We start from the raw sequence: 12,942 nt of genomic DNA, 5'->3' as shown, positions 1-12,942 counted from the left end.
GGAAACCACGCAACACCGGAACTACCCAAAAGGACGCACGGACGGCCACCCGGCCAAGTGATTCTACTCTCTGATTTCGATCCATTTCGTTAATCCTTTTGGAGATTAATTACGCCCAGCCCGAGTCTCAAATGGAGGGTAATGCGTACGAATGGAGATTAATTTTCATTTCCATCAGCTGTTTGCAAAGCTCTCGCTGTAATTCCCAGCCCAGTTTGTTTCGCCGCCGCCTTGTTTTTTTGTAGGTGCATTATCCTTTCGTTGGATGAAAAAATAAGGATGTTTTTTTTTCTCGGGGAGACCAAACCTTCAAGCCTACATAAATCCAAAAAATCTCGGACAGCGGGTACCGTCTGTAGGGAAATGGGCGATAAGGGCTGGGCCTCCCTGCAACACCACGCCACGCCGGCGGAGAAGATGAAACAGAGGGAGTCCAGGGTATATATATATATATTATTCTGCCCTGGGACCTACATCCAACCAGCTGTGGCACCGCCCGTAGCGTACCGACATGGAAAGCGTTTTAAAACGAAATAATTGATGAAAATTTCGACTCATCTTTCGCCACTCGACCATCTTGATGAAAGCGTTTTAATTAAAAACTTTTAGCCCCCAAAACACTCCTGCCCGCCCCTCAAAATAAAAGTCCATATTACACTCGAGACTAACTGTTTTTTTTGCTCTCTCTCTCTCTCCTACATGTGTTCTTCTTTTCGCAGCATTGAGCTCGTGGACATGCGTGGCAGTGGACCCAGGGCGTCCAACAGTTGGAACAGCAGCTATAAACAGACGTACTAAATCGATTGATTTTGCTTCTTTCTTTTGTTGGATCGGTTGTCATCAACTGCTACAATAAGGTGAATTCACCTAGTGTGTGACCACTGAAGGACTGCTGGAGGACCTCCAAAATACCAGAACTCCTAACTGAGCATGAAAAATGTAATCTCCAAAAACAAAAAAAAAACAAAAAACCAGTGAACAATCGTAACGCCGTGGCGAAGTGGTCATGAAATTAAATTAAGTATATTTTAAGCGATTGAAGCACCGCGAACCAAAAACTACCCGGTAAAGATGCTGCAGAATGTGAACGGACGGTCACGGGGACCACCGTACGGCCACGAGTGGCCATTAGTGCACGAGAAGCAAGGGTACACCACTGGCATGGGTCGAAGGTGGAGGCCACTTTGCCGGTGAACGAGCAGGTCGTGCTTCTTGCCGTACTGTGCTGCCCCGCCGGAAGGACGCAGCAACACTCTCCAACGAACGAAGTCTTCACCGCTGCTGTGAGAAGAACTTGAAACCGTACAAAAGAGGTGACGGACGGCAAAAGGAAAAATCGCTACCCATTAGTCACAATCGCTAGCGGAAGCGGAAGTGGCAGCGGAAGTCGCAAACGGAAGCGGAACCGTGCTGGAAGCGAAACCGTGACGGTGAGTCGGACAGGGCCAAAAATCCGGCCAGGGTACGAGTGCGCGAGACGGTGGAAATTGTTACCGATTCAGTTGAAATTGTGATTTATTTTATTTATGCCCGGTATTTTGCTGTGAGTTCTTGTCACGTTTTCCAGCACCAGTAGAATGGGGCGGCGCAGGGTTCAAAACCCACTAACGAAGTGCCACGAACTGTTGAAGAAGCCGATGGTGGATGGAATTGACCATTTTGGAAGGCGTTTTAGGTTAAGCAAACATTCGAACGATTAGACAAATGAAGCGACCTGATTGGGAGAGTTGTTGCGATGATCTTGTTTTTCGGTTTCGGCCTTCGTTCTTCGAATAGGTCAGAACCACCCCGATTGGCAATGATAACTGGAGCACTCATTCCGTCTATTTCGCACACCTCTCCGCTTTAGTTCTGCTTCCTTTCGTGTGCTAATGGCAAACAGGCATACTTCCGGGCTGCTTCGAATTTTCCCGACTTGCTATTCATTTCTCAGCTCTCCCGCCGAAGGGTTTGGCAGTTGGAAGTTAAACGCCCGCAAACAAAAAAAAATACTGTGAAGACTCTCGCCCAACGTGAACAAAAGCGTGAAAATGTATTATTATTAATAGCGAGGCCGTGCGCTAAGCCCGGCCGTCAGGTTCATCGTTTTTTGTCCAGTGCCCTCTTTGCAGGCGTAGGATAGGAACGAAAAAAGGTCACCGTGTCGGGTAGCTCTCGATATAAAAAAGTGTGAACTTTTTGAAAGAAAATGGAGAAGGACATCGCCCATAAAAAACAGCAAAAACAAACACACACACAGAGAGGAAGAAAACAAGCTTCTCCGAATGCACGGAAGCATGCAAATTGCTAGGCAAAAATAGGAGCATAAAACACACAATACAAATATCTTTAATGAAGGTAATAAATTCAAGCCTCAAACAGGCACTCGGTGGGTTGAGCCTTAGCCGTGGCACACAAAACACGAAGGACAAAAGCAAGCAAATGGCCATACAGACACAAAATAAAACGGAAATTTTTTAAAGCATTCAAACTGAAAAAGGGACATAAAGCACGATGAAACAAAGCGCCGCAATAACACTTACTTGAGCGAATCTAATAAAAATCTGCACTTTCTTCGAGCAGTTCCCGTTCGAGCGGCTGGGAGCGGGATGGTTGCTTGTTCCTTTTTCTTTTGCATTCATTTCGAAGCATCTATCATTATACTCATGTCTCCCATTACAGGGCGGTCGGCACAAAACAAAGATCTCGAGAGGGAGAAAAACAGAAAGCGAAGGCCAAAGCTTCGTACCCGGCGGAATAAAATACAGAGTGAAAGCGAAGCGTGTGCTGCGCAGGCAAATTAACGCCGAACGATTGACGTCATGGAAATGGAGTGCAGTGCAGTGAGAAAATGTGACAAAATTAGTGACAGTGTGTGTGTGACGACGAGTGAAAAATAACCGAAAGGTTAAAAGGCCTACGAAAACAAAACCAAAACCAACATCCTCCTTGGGGGGGGGGCGGGGGTGCAAAGGCGCGTCCATCGTTTATTATACGCACGCCATTACGCGGTTTGGTATCACGAGAAAAAATAGGACAAACAATACAAAACGACAGACAACTCAACCTCGTTACCGGGCGCCGGTTAGTGGCAGTGCCGTGTCAGACCCTCGAACAAAGTTTCGGGGTGATAATTTTCATCCCACTTGCCCGGCTCCGGCGCAGGAAACGATTTGCCACCATCATGCTAATGGTGCCTATGATGGCGCTAAAGGAGAACGGTTCGCGTGGTCGCCGGGGGGTGGCCGGTGCGCGCCGGTGCGGTTGCGGCGGTGACTGCAATCCGTTCATTTCCACACCATCGACCGTATTTTCGCGAACTTTGCTCGTTACCTTTCTGCTGATGACGTTCAACGTGAACGTATGCCAGGTGGTACAGGCCGCGGCCAGTGCCAGTGCCAGTGCTAGTGCGAGCGCCAGTGCAGCTGCCGGAATTGAGCGACGACCGAGCGGGGATCTCCAGCGGCCCGATGGTCTGAAAATGCATCACTATGGTAAGTGGCGCTGTTTAAGTTCGGTGCTTCCGTTCTTTTGTTCTCCATTGCTATTCTACATTATTTCTTTATATTCCTATCCGTTATTTAATAATTAACCAACGATTTTTAAAATAGATTTAGCTTTCAGTTCCAAAACATTAGTTTGTAGCAATTTTGTCATCTGGACGACCTGAAAACTTGTCTCATCATTTATTTCCCAATGCTCTAAGTGAACTTAAATGGGTTTGATCGTTTAATATGCCTCCATTTCCGGGCCTCCATGTTAATTGGCCCTTTTCACTTCAACACTCCCATTCTCCACCCCAGGTTGCCAGGTTGTCGCCGTCAGCAAATTTAGTTTTCCCACTTTCCATTTCTCGTCCAAAGGCAATTGAATGAGTTTCGGCAAAAAGTTACAATTGAAACTGGCACTTGGCTGCTGCACGCCTTCCTCCACACAAAAGCCCTAAAGTTCACCCTGGCAATTGCGCCATTGCGATAAACAGATCCATTCCCAGGCAAATCTGTTCTGGCTTCTGCAAGGCACTGCGTGGAACCCCAGCTGCAGGGGGCGCCACGCCTTGCCTGCGCTTGTGCGGATAAACAAAACAGAAAGACACGCGACAACCCGTTGGAAACAGCAGGCACAACACGTATGCGCCATTGCACACGCACACTTATTTAAGACCCCAGCGGGCCCGGAACGGGGCCGCTTGTCGCGCATCCGTGCAGCACCCGTGCCGGTTCCGGTTTGGTGACATTAAATGGATGCGATCAGAAACAATTTCAATCGGTACGGAGCTATAATTCTTCCGCTTCCGCAGGACCACGGAATGGGGATTTTTTTTTTGCTGTGTGGCCGCACACATTGGGAAGCGCAGAGAACGAAACGTAAAAGATGGTTTATCTGTCGCCCGAGGACAACCAGGACAGGGTACAGAGTCGGTTGCTTTTCAAAACTCTCGCTACGAGTTACTATGCGAGCACGGGTGGTTTCTCATACCACGCCATCGGCGAACGTCGTCGTGTGAATTTGTAGCCTTTTGCAGTGTTGCCAGCAAACCGTGGCTACGCTGAATGGCACGGATCGCTCTCCGGTTGCAAGCAAATAAAACAAATAAATCCCGGAAATACATTGCCCCAAAATAGGACCATGGCAGCGTGCCGAGGATCGTTTTTCTTCTTGCTACCCAAAAAAAAAAAGACCCGGACATAAAAAACCATTGGGGAACAGTGTTACGTTTCATGCTCGGTGCCTGGTTTGGGAGCTGGTTTCAGTGTCGTTCATCAGAAGATACACATGCAGGGCGTCTCACATACTTCTGTGGATGAGTATGTTAGCCAGACTGACACACCCGACGGGCAGGGGAGTTGAAGAAGTCATGTGCTAAAAGCCGCGCCCGTAGGGAAGGATGGCGATAAACTGTACAGCTCGAAGGTAGCAACGACACGCGACATGCTGTGGTGATGATGTACGACAGAGTGAATTGAATATTAACACACCTAACCGGGCGCGCACTGGTGGATGGCCATCAACAACAAAAAATGCCCCAACAAACCAGGAAAAAAGGGGTAACTATTTCCCTCGAGCTGTGGAAATGATTTGTGGAAGCGTATGTTTCACTCCGCATCAGGGTGTACCGTACAAAATTCCTTCCAGTCATTGGGCCACGTCAAATGGAGCATGTTGTTTTGTGTTTTAATTAAATGGTTACCTGTAAAGGCTCACATTCTTACATTATTTTTTTTTAATGCATCGGTTCTTTGCATGGTACCATAAGTTGCGCAAAACCAAAGCATGCTCCGAGAACATAAAGGGCTTTCCAGCTTCATAATCGATTGCATTTCCATTGCCTAGGCAACGCATGTTTGCTCAGCAGTCGGTGTCCGTCTAATGTCAATGTTTAGCTCGGAAAAAGAATAAAAAAAAAAGGCAATTTGCATGACTGTGTGGTGAAACTTTGAATACTTAATTATACATTGACCCACTTTCCCACTGACCACAGCTTTGCAGTGTGTTTGCTGGTGATGCTTTTTAAGAGCCAAAGTATATGTTTGCCATTTTCCCTTGTGGGTGCTGTTTTGGGGGAGGACAGTTATTTGGTAGCTTTGAAGGTCCGAACTGGTCCGATTGAGGCTCGACAAACACACAAAGTAGAAACACTTGAATACAACGCCATCTTTCTCTATCTATCTCACTCTCTCTCTCTTTCTCTCTCCCTGTCGGTGAGGCAAAAATACTTTTCAAAGTGTCATCAAGCACGCTTGCAAAGCGTTTGGCCGGAAAACCTGGAACATGCAAACGAAATAGCAATCGCTTCGGGTGGCCCGTTTTTCCTGGGGAAAACTACTATTTGCTCGATTTCGATTTCCTCTGCCCGTGCCACCACATCGGTACTTCTTCGCCACTTCACACAAATTGCGTCGAACTGTGAGATTTCTTTCCCATCTGACGAGGGGCCATATCAACACATTCCTCTCACTCTCTCTCTCTCTCTCTCGCTCACACTTGCACATCGACACATTTGTGTTCGATCAATCCAAACGCCGCCGGGTTTTCGGTGAATGCCTCCCGGTAAGCAATTTCATTTACTGTAATCAATTTCACCGATCGACACGAACCCACTGCTCCACATGCATCCACACTACCACCACCATCACCACCACGCAAACGCACGGGTACGATGGGATAAAAATTAGCAACATTTTGTAGCAACCCAACGGGGCTGGACGTGTTTGGGAGGTGTTTTTTTTCTCCACATCGTTCTGCCCAAAAATCTGATTTATTCCTATCCGTTCAGTGGCGTAATCGTGTGCATTATGGGAAGGATTGTGGATTGTGGAAAAGGGCGGTGGGTTTCAGTAAAAGCCAATTTTCCTCTCCCGAGGCTAAGGCAGTGTGTTGGTTATTGGCAAACATACATCGACGGTGACTTCAAATCAACCTACAAAAAATATCATCACAGATCCCGCAACGCTCGTCCTGTATCCCCAAAAGCCCGCCCCACCGTACGCTCGCTTGGAAGTGAAACGTTAGAGAATAAAAACTAAACTTCAACCAAACTCCACATGCGGGTCACGTGGCAATAAATATGTTTTTGTTGAAAATGGGAAGCCAGATAGGGCTCCAACGCGGGGAAGCGTCCTTTCGCGCGGGAGTTACCGAAAAGGTGCAGCTGGCAGTGGTGGAACCGGTATCTGGGTGTGTGTATATAAATTTTATTTTCACGTACGATCGGTAACACCACGTCGCAAAATGTGGATAGATTTTGTGTCCTTTTGGATTTTCTCCCCCACCACCACCCACCCAGTCCATGCACCCCAAAAAACCCGAAAGCAAGCGTGCGTGTCGCGATTCATTTCGCGGTGGGTTCGATTTGAGTGGCTCACCAATCGCACACCGTTATGGGGCGGCAAGTTTTTCACCCGTGTACATTAAATCTGATTTTGTATCAATCGTCATCGTCGTCAATGTCGGGCTCCCCGTCTCTCTTGCGCGTACGATACACGGTTTTCGAATTCCGTATCTGGGCACTGTCGTCGACGTTGGGATTTCGGGACAGCTAAATCAAATCAGATCACAATTTATTTGTTTTTCTGTATTTTTTTCTTCCCGTTGAATTGCGCGGTTGCTACATTTGGAAATTTTGATGAAAACTATATGCAAACGAAACAAATTTATATGAGTTTTCAGCGAACCAAATATGGATATAAATGGCTACCGGGAACCTTGGAACCTTGGAACCGATGAGTAGCAACGCGGTATATTAAATTAAATCATCTGTCATATGTGACAAAATATTAATGCCAAAGCAATAAATTGAAACAAGACTTTATAATAGCTCGACGAAAATGTTCAATTCCAAATAGATGTAATAGAATATTTCTAAAAGAATTAAATTCATGCCCTTTGTTGTTCATAAATTACGCACCAACTGTACAAAAAAAAAAACAAAACGCCTACAAACACGACCAGCCAATTTTCGATGCATTATTCTTCCAGCAAAAGGGCACAGATTTCCACAACCAAATCCCTCCAGAGACAGCAGCATCAAAAACGAGTTAATCTCGCCGAGCGGAAAGTCAAGCATCTCGATCATTGTTCTGGGGGAGATTTCTATTGCGTAAAGATACCGACGACCTGGCCTTTTTATTTATTGCTCGGCCACTGTACCGGTGGTCGGTTATCAGCGCCATTGTTATACCCTTTTCTAGAGTTTGGCGAGATAATTTCCTCTCGCTTGCTCGCTCGCTGTAATGATCTTTTCAATAATTCAAGCCACCCCACAACCCAATCCTTGCCGGCGTGTGGTTCACGCTCACTGTGAAGCAGAATATTTATGTGCACGTGTGTGTGTGTGAGTATGTGTGCGTGTGGGGAAGATTTCCTTTGGGATCACTTTTGGGAAAATTAAAACCTCCACCTACGGTTCAGGCGCTCACCTCTTATCGATACCATTTACTTCTTTGCCAGCGGGTTTCGTTTTACACCGGACCGGAGTATTTGAAAGGGATAGGAATGATAACTCATAAATACGTAAACATCCCTTCCGCACCCTACACAAGGTGGGCTTCCGAAAGGGTTTTGCTGTCCGGTTTACGCACTCAGTTACGAAACCTTTTTTACCGAAAGGATCGCAAGACGGGGCATGGAAGCTGTCGATATTTTCACAGAACCGGCTTCAATTTTTGGTTTTATCGATGGAAACCCTAAAGGTCGGTGTCGGAGCTTTTGTTGTGGTGGGTCGGGTGGCTCTCGGACATCTCGCAGCAGGAACGTCCACCTGGTGTAAAGGTGGAAAGCGAAGGTGTAAACTCAATCAACGCGTCTCGCCAATCGTTTATCCAACCGGAAACTCCCTGAAGGCTGGAAAGTGATTCCTATGTTTCCTGGTGTTTCCACCCACCCGGCACCAAGGGAGTGATCGATTTTATTTGATTACCAACATTCTGGTGCCATTTTCAGTTCAATCTGCTCACGTGCTCTCTGGCGTCCTCTCGTCGACCAGCTGGGTTTCTCTTTGGCGTCGCTAATCACCACGTGGTCAGAATTCGTTAGAAGTGTTCCTGTTATTCGCCTGCCGCCTATTCTTCGTTTCGTTCCGGTACCGTGTACAGAGCAATTAAATTTTAATTTCTCTTCGTTTGTTCTTGAAGCGAAGAAAATTGTCAGATTTTCATACGCTTGTTCCTAAACTGAGGGTTTGGTGAGGAGCACCGCGCAGTCCCGGCAGGTTTGCCCGCCCATCAACGAACCGACGTAACATCTCTGTTTAAAATGGCCCTTGTTGATTCCCTTTTTGGAATTCATTCTGGGGAAAAATGGCTTACAATGAACCCATTCAACGGTGGCAATTTTCAACGCGAACGGCGTTGACAACGCCACCAAACGACGATGCAAATGATAATGAGGTTGATTATGATGAGAATCGGCTTTGCAACGTTCAACTCGTAGGCCAGGGCCAACGGTTACAGTGTGCCGTTGTGATTACCTGCACAATGATTAAAATTAATTAATTGCACTAAATCTTGCGCAGCCTTGTGGTGAAAGCTCGACGCAGGGAACAGGCTCCATTTTCCGGCCAGCCGCTGAGGACGCCCCGGGTGTTTCGACTTGTAGCGAATTCGTACAAATGGCTTTTATATTTTGCGGTCAATGAAGGATAATGGTGGTAATGGATTTTTTGCTGTGTGTACACTGATTGCTGCTGATCGTTTCAAGTACTGTAATGGTTAAGGATCGTTCAGGGTAATAGCGGGCAGGACAATTTTAATGGCACCGATTGAGCATAATGAAATCTACCTTCGTGGTTGAATCGTTGAAGAATAAGCTCGTGAACATTATGATTTCGATATGACACGTGCGAATTAGTTTCACATTCACGAAACTCGACGTAGGACAATAGATAACAATGAGAAAAGCAGATTACACGGACATGCAATGTTTCACTACCAGCAAATTAATTCCACCAACCCGTATGATAATTTGACGAACTGTTCAACTTTTTCTGCTCGGTCTGCCGGACGGACGGACGGACGAGCTGCATAATGGGATCCGAACAATACGATTACAAACTTGCTGGTGCTGAATCTCTCCGCCCCATTGCCTCCGTCACTCGCGCAACCAATTTTGTAAACTTTTCCGTACGTGCATTTCTCGCAACTCTATTATGTCCAATTGCTGCCTGCAACGATACAGCACTAAGCGGGGGCAAACGGGGCAACCTGATCCCCGCCTGCACTGATCAACGTCTTTCAAAGCTCTCTGCACAAAATCCACCGCACTAATCGCCGCATCGACAGCCATTCATCGCTAATCTCCATCAATTCATAGCTAAAAGACGTGATAACAGCGAATCACAAGCATCATCGTCCAGCCAGCACCGAAGAATCCTTTGTCCTTCGGGCCGTCGGACTGCGTCAGTGCGGTGAAACTTGTTCTTCAGCGTGGCACGAGAATTGGACGGACATTGTTCTTCTAATCCCGGCCTTGCCGCTCGCAACCGAGTCCACACGATGGTAAAAGAGGGCCTACCGCACTGCTGGGGCCAGTACAATATGCGCTCCGGAGTCTCCGTCGTCCGTGATGGTTGGTTCTACCAGCAGCCGACGGTTGCGATTCAACAGCGCTGGTGAGCGATGGTTCCATTTTACGAGCGATAGATGGACGAATGAATGCATAATTCATCCACATTTTGTCAAATTTCCCATTCATACATGCGCGCCGAACATGGTGGTAATGTTGGAATCAGGTTTCGCCCATCACGCAGGAATACCTGTTTCTTCATTAGCAAGAAGCCACTCATCACTCACAGAAGGTGTGGCAAGGTGTGCAACTTACGCCACAACATTCGCCCATTTGCTGCTGGAGCAGCCATTGCACCCATTTCGGATGCAGGAATTGCACACCAAACTTTATCCTTTGCTGCACGGGCGATATCATCATGCCACCGTGACCCCAAAACCATGACAGGCGGAGTGTAAAAGCCACATGAAGGATCACTGCATGCAGTCACTAGCGATGCAGCCGCGACCAGTTCACATTGGGATGGGACAAAAGTGGGTTCAAGAAAAGTTTGCTTTGCCGTTGCGCAGCGTAAGAACCCGGTTACCTATCATCGTGCACTCGGTGAAATGTTCTCAGAAGATGAATTTCACCGCCCCCAAAAACTTTCAACAAAACTTTGCCAACTTTGCTTTCACGCTGGCGGACGCAGCGTAGTGTCTTGTGAGCCCTTTTTTGGCCCTACCAACCGGTTCTGACCGTTCTGCCGAACCCGAATGTACAGCACGCCTTGGCTAAAGTCGGCTCGGCCCTGCAGCTTTACAACAATTTCGGTGTAATTTATTTAAATTATGAATGGAGCCAAGGAAACAACTGCAGCACCCAGAGACGTGAAAGTTTCGCTACAGGTCTTCGTCTTCGGGGCTCGTCTTCATGTGGCGTGATTAAATAATTAAATAATTTCCTCGTACGAAAGCACACCGACAACGGGCGGCAGTGGTTTCCCTTCGGACCGTTTGACTTGCCAAAGGTCCCGGATAAAAGACGATCAATACGTGATGTCGAAGCTCGTTCGGGTCGGATTTGCTCGCAAACATTAGCAACATTCCTTCGGGCCGTGCAACGACATCTTGTACATCCGCTCCGTTGACCGACGCGCTAGGTGCACCGAACGGGGAAGGGTGAATGGATGAATAATTTGTAATTGAATTTCCCCCTCCACCGAGCCGTTCCTGCCACATGCCCGAATGTTTTGCACGACCTGCAAGTTACGCTAAAGAAATTCGTTTTAAATGACGCACATCATCGAGCCGGTCACTGGTGGGAAGGTCAGCAACGAAATTAGATTAAGATTAGTCGGTGCGGGATGTGAAGGATGGGCCCGGAACTTTGCCCTTCGGGTCGATCAAACTTCATCACATTCAGCAGCAGGTGGTGGTGGAGTCTATGTTTGTTGGTTTTGGGGAAACAAAAAGGCTGTGCTTAAATATGATCAAGTAATGAGTGACAAATTGAGTAGAATAAATGTAGCCTGCAGAATGCCGATAGTGTTTTTTGACCAAAGTACATCAAGAAGATGAAGTTTACCTTTTTTGTGAAGAGTTCTCATCAGCAGACCTACCCTGATCGAGTGTAATAAAATTGTAAAAACCAGCTTATTTTGTAGATGTTGGGAACACTACAACAGTGGGAGAAATGTTCCCACGACCTGTCAGGTAGCTAGGGAAAAAGATTAGCAACACATCAAAAAGAAAGAAGAAACATTATAAAACCGATCGCAGGATGCGCCTGCGAAATCTTTCAAAAACGACACGTGAAGAATAAAGACCAATTTTTTGGAATGTTGGAAAACTGCTGGTTTTCCAACTGATTTGCAGAGGATAAGACCAATTTTTTGGCACACGTTATATCCGTGTCCGGCAAAAAAAGTCTTATTCTCTGCAAATCAGTTGGAAAACCAGCAGTTTTCCAACAGTAGATTAACAGGAAACTTTCTGAGGAATATATAATTACAAATTGATAGCATTTTCATGGTTTTATAATATAGCTTTGAATGGTCCATTTTTTTATACGTCGCACTACATTTTTTGTTGGCAACGTAGATTTTTAAATGTACGCATTGGATTTTCAACAAGGAGCATTTAATGTCAACAGCCTAGCTTTTGGCAGCTTTTCTGCCATGAGTTTATAATCCCCATGTAGAAAGATTGGTTTAGAGTGACTGTTTACTGTTACCATAGGGACCCCGGGTCGCAGGCCAGGCTGGACCTCTCTCTTCACTCACGTACTCATGCGTAAGCGTGTTTATGCTATTAGGTCCAGTTCTGCAACAGTCATATTGTAATAGCTGTGATAATTTCACACTGAGAACAGAAGGCAGAAGAACAGCAGACAGAAGAATGTAAAGGAGAAAGGGGTTTTTTGTTCACCAATTTTCGGGGAAATTAAAAACCCTGTATGTTACAATATGATGACACTTCCACTGAACATTATTTAAAAATTGAGCCAAAAGAAAACTATTGAATGGTCCAAGAATATCCATCGCCCCTAGTCAATCAAAAAGTCATACATAAGTACAATATTTGTTCTCTTGACAAGCTCCTGGAAATGTTCGGCGAGAGACATAACATGTTCTATGCAAAAGCCGTACCGTATGCTAACAAATTGCCACACTTAAAACCGGGACCATCGGTGTCTCAACTCATCCCATCTCAAGGTCCTCCGATCTTCCGAGTTTGCCTGTCAGGGGCCACACTGACTTCCGGCAGAGATCGAGAGCATCGGCTTGTGCAGCGAGTGTGATCTTTGTAAATTTTGTACAGCTTTCATGCGGAATGCTCATTCCGGGTATGGATTTGTGCGCCTGGATGTTGTATGCCGGCAAACCGGCCAGTCTTCTGTTGATGAAACTTTCCGAATCGATACACTCTGAATTGGTTCGGTGGTTGGGTAGTTTTTTTGCTTCTTGACCATCCCATCCAG

General features: G+C 46.4%; 1 protein-coding gene across 1 annotated transcript in view; it reads left to right on the top strand.

The window, feature by feature from the left end:
- Positions 1-3,163: 3,163 nt before the first annotated feature.
- Positions 3,164-12,942, top strand: part of LOC128719324 (uncharacterized) — a 65,726-nt gene continuing 55,947 nt past the window's right edge. The window contains exon 1 of the mRNA XM_053812949.1: positions 3,164-3,473. Within this exon, the coding sequence (XP_053668924.1) occupies positions 3,164-3,473 (310 nt within the window). The remainder of the gene's footprint in view (positions 3,474-12,942) is intronic.

The sequence above is a fragment of the Anopheles marshallii genome, chromosome 2 (assembly GCF_943734725.1).
Source record: "Anopheles marshallii chromosome 2, idAnoMarsDA_429_01, whole genome shotgun sequence".
In the NCBI taxonomy this organism is placed as follows: Eukaryota; Metazoa; Arthropoda; class Insecta; order Diptera; family Culicidae; genus Anopheles; species Anopheles marshallii.
This window is presented reverse-complemented; position numbering and strand designations above follow the sequence as displayed.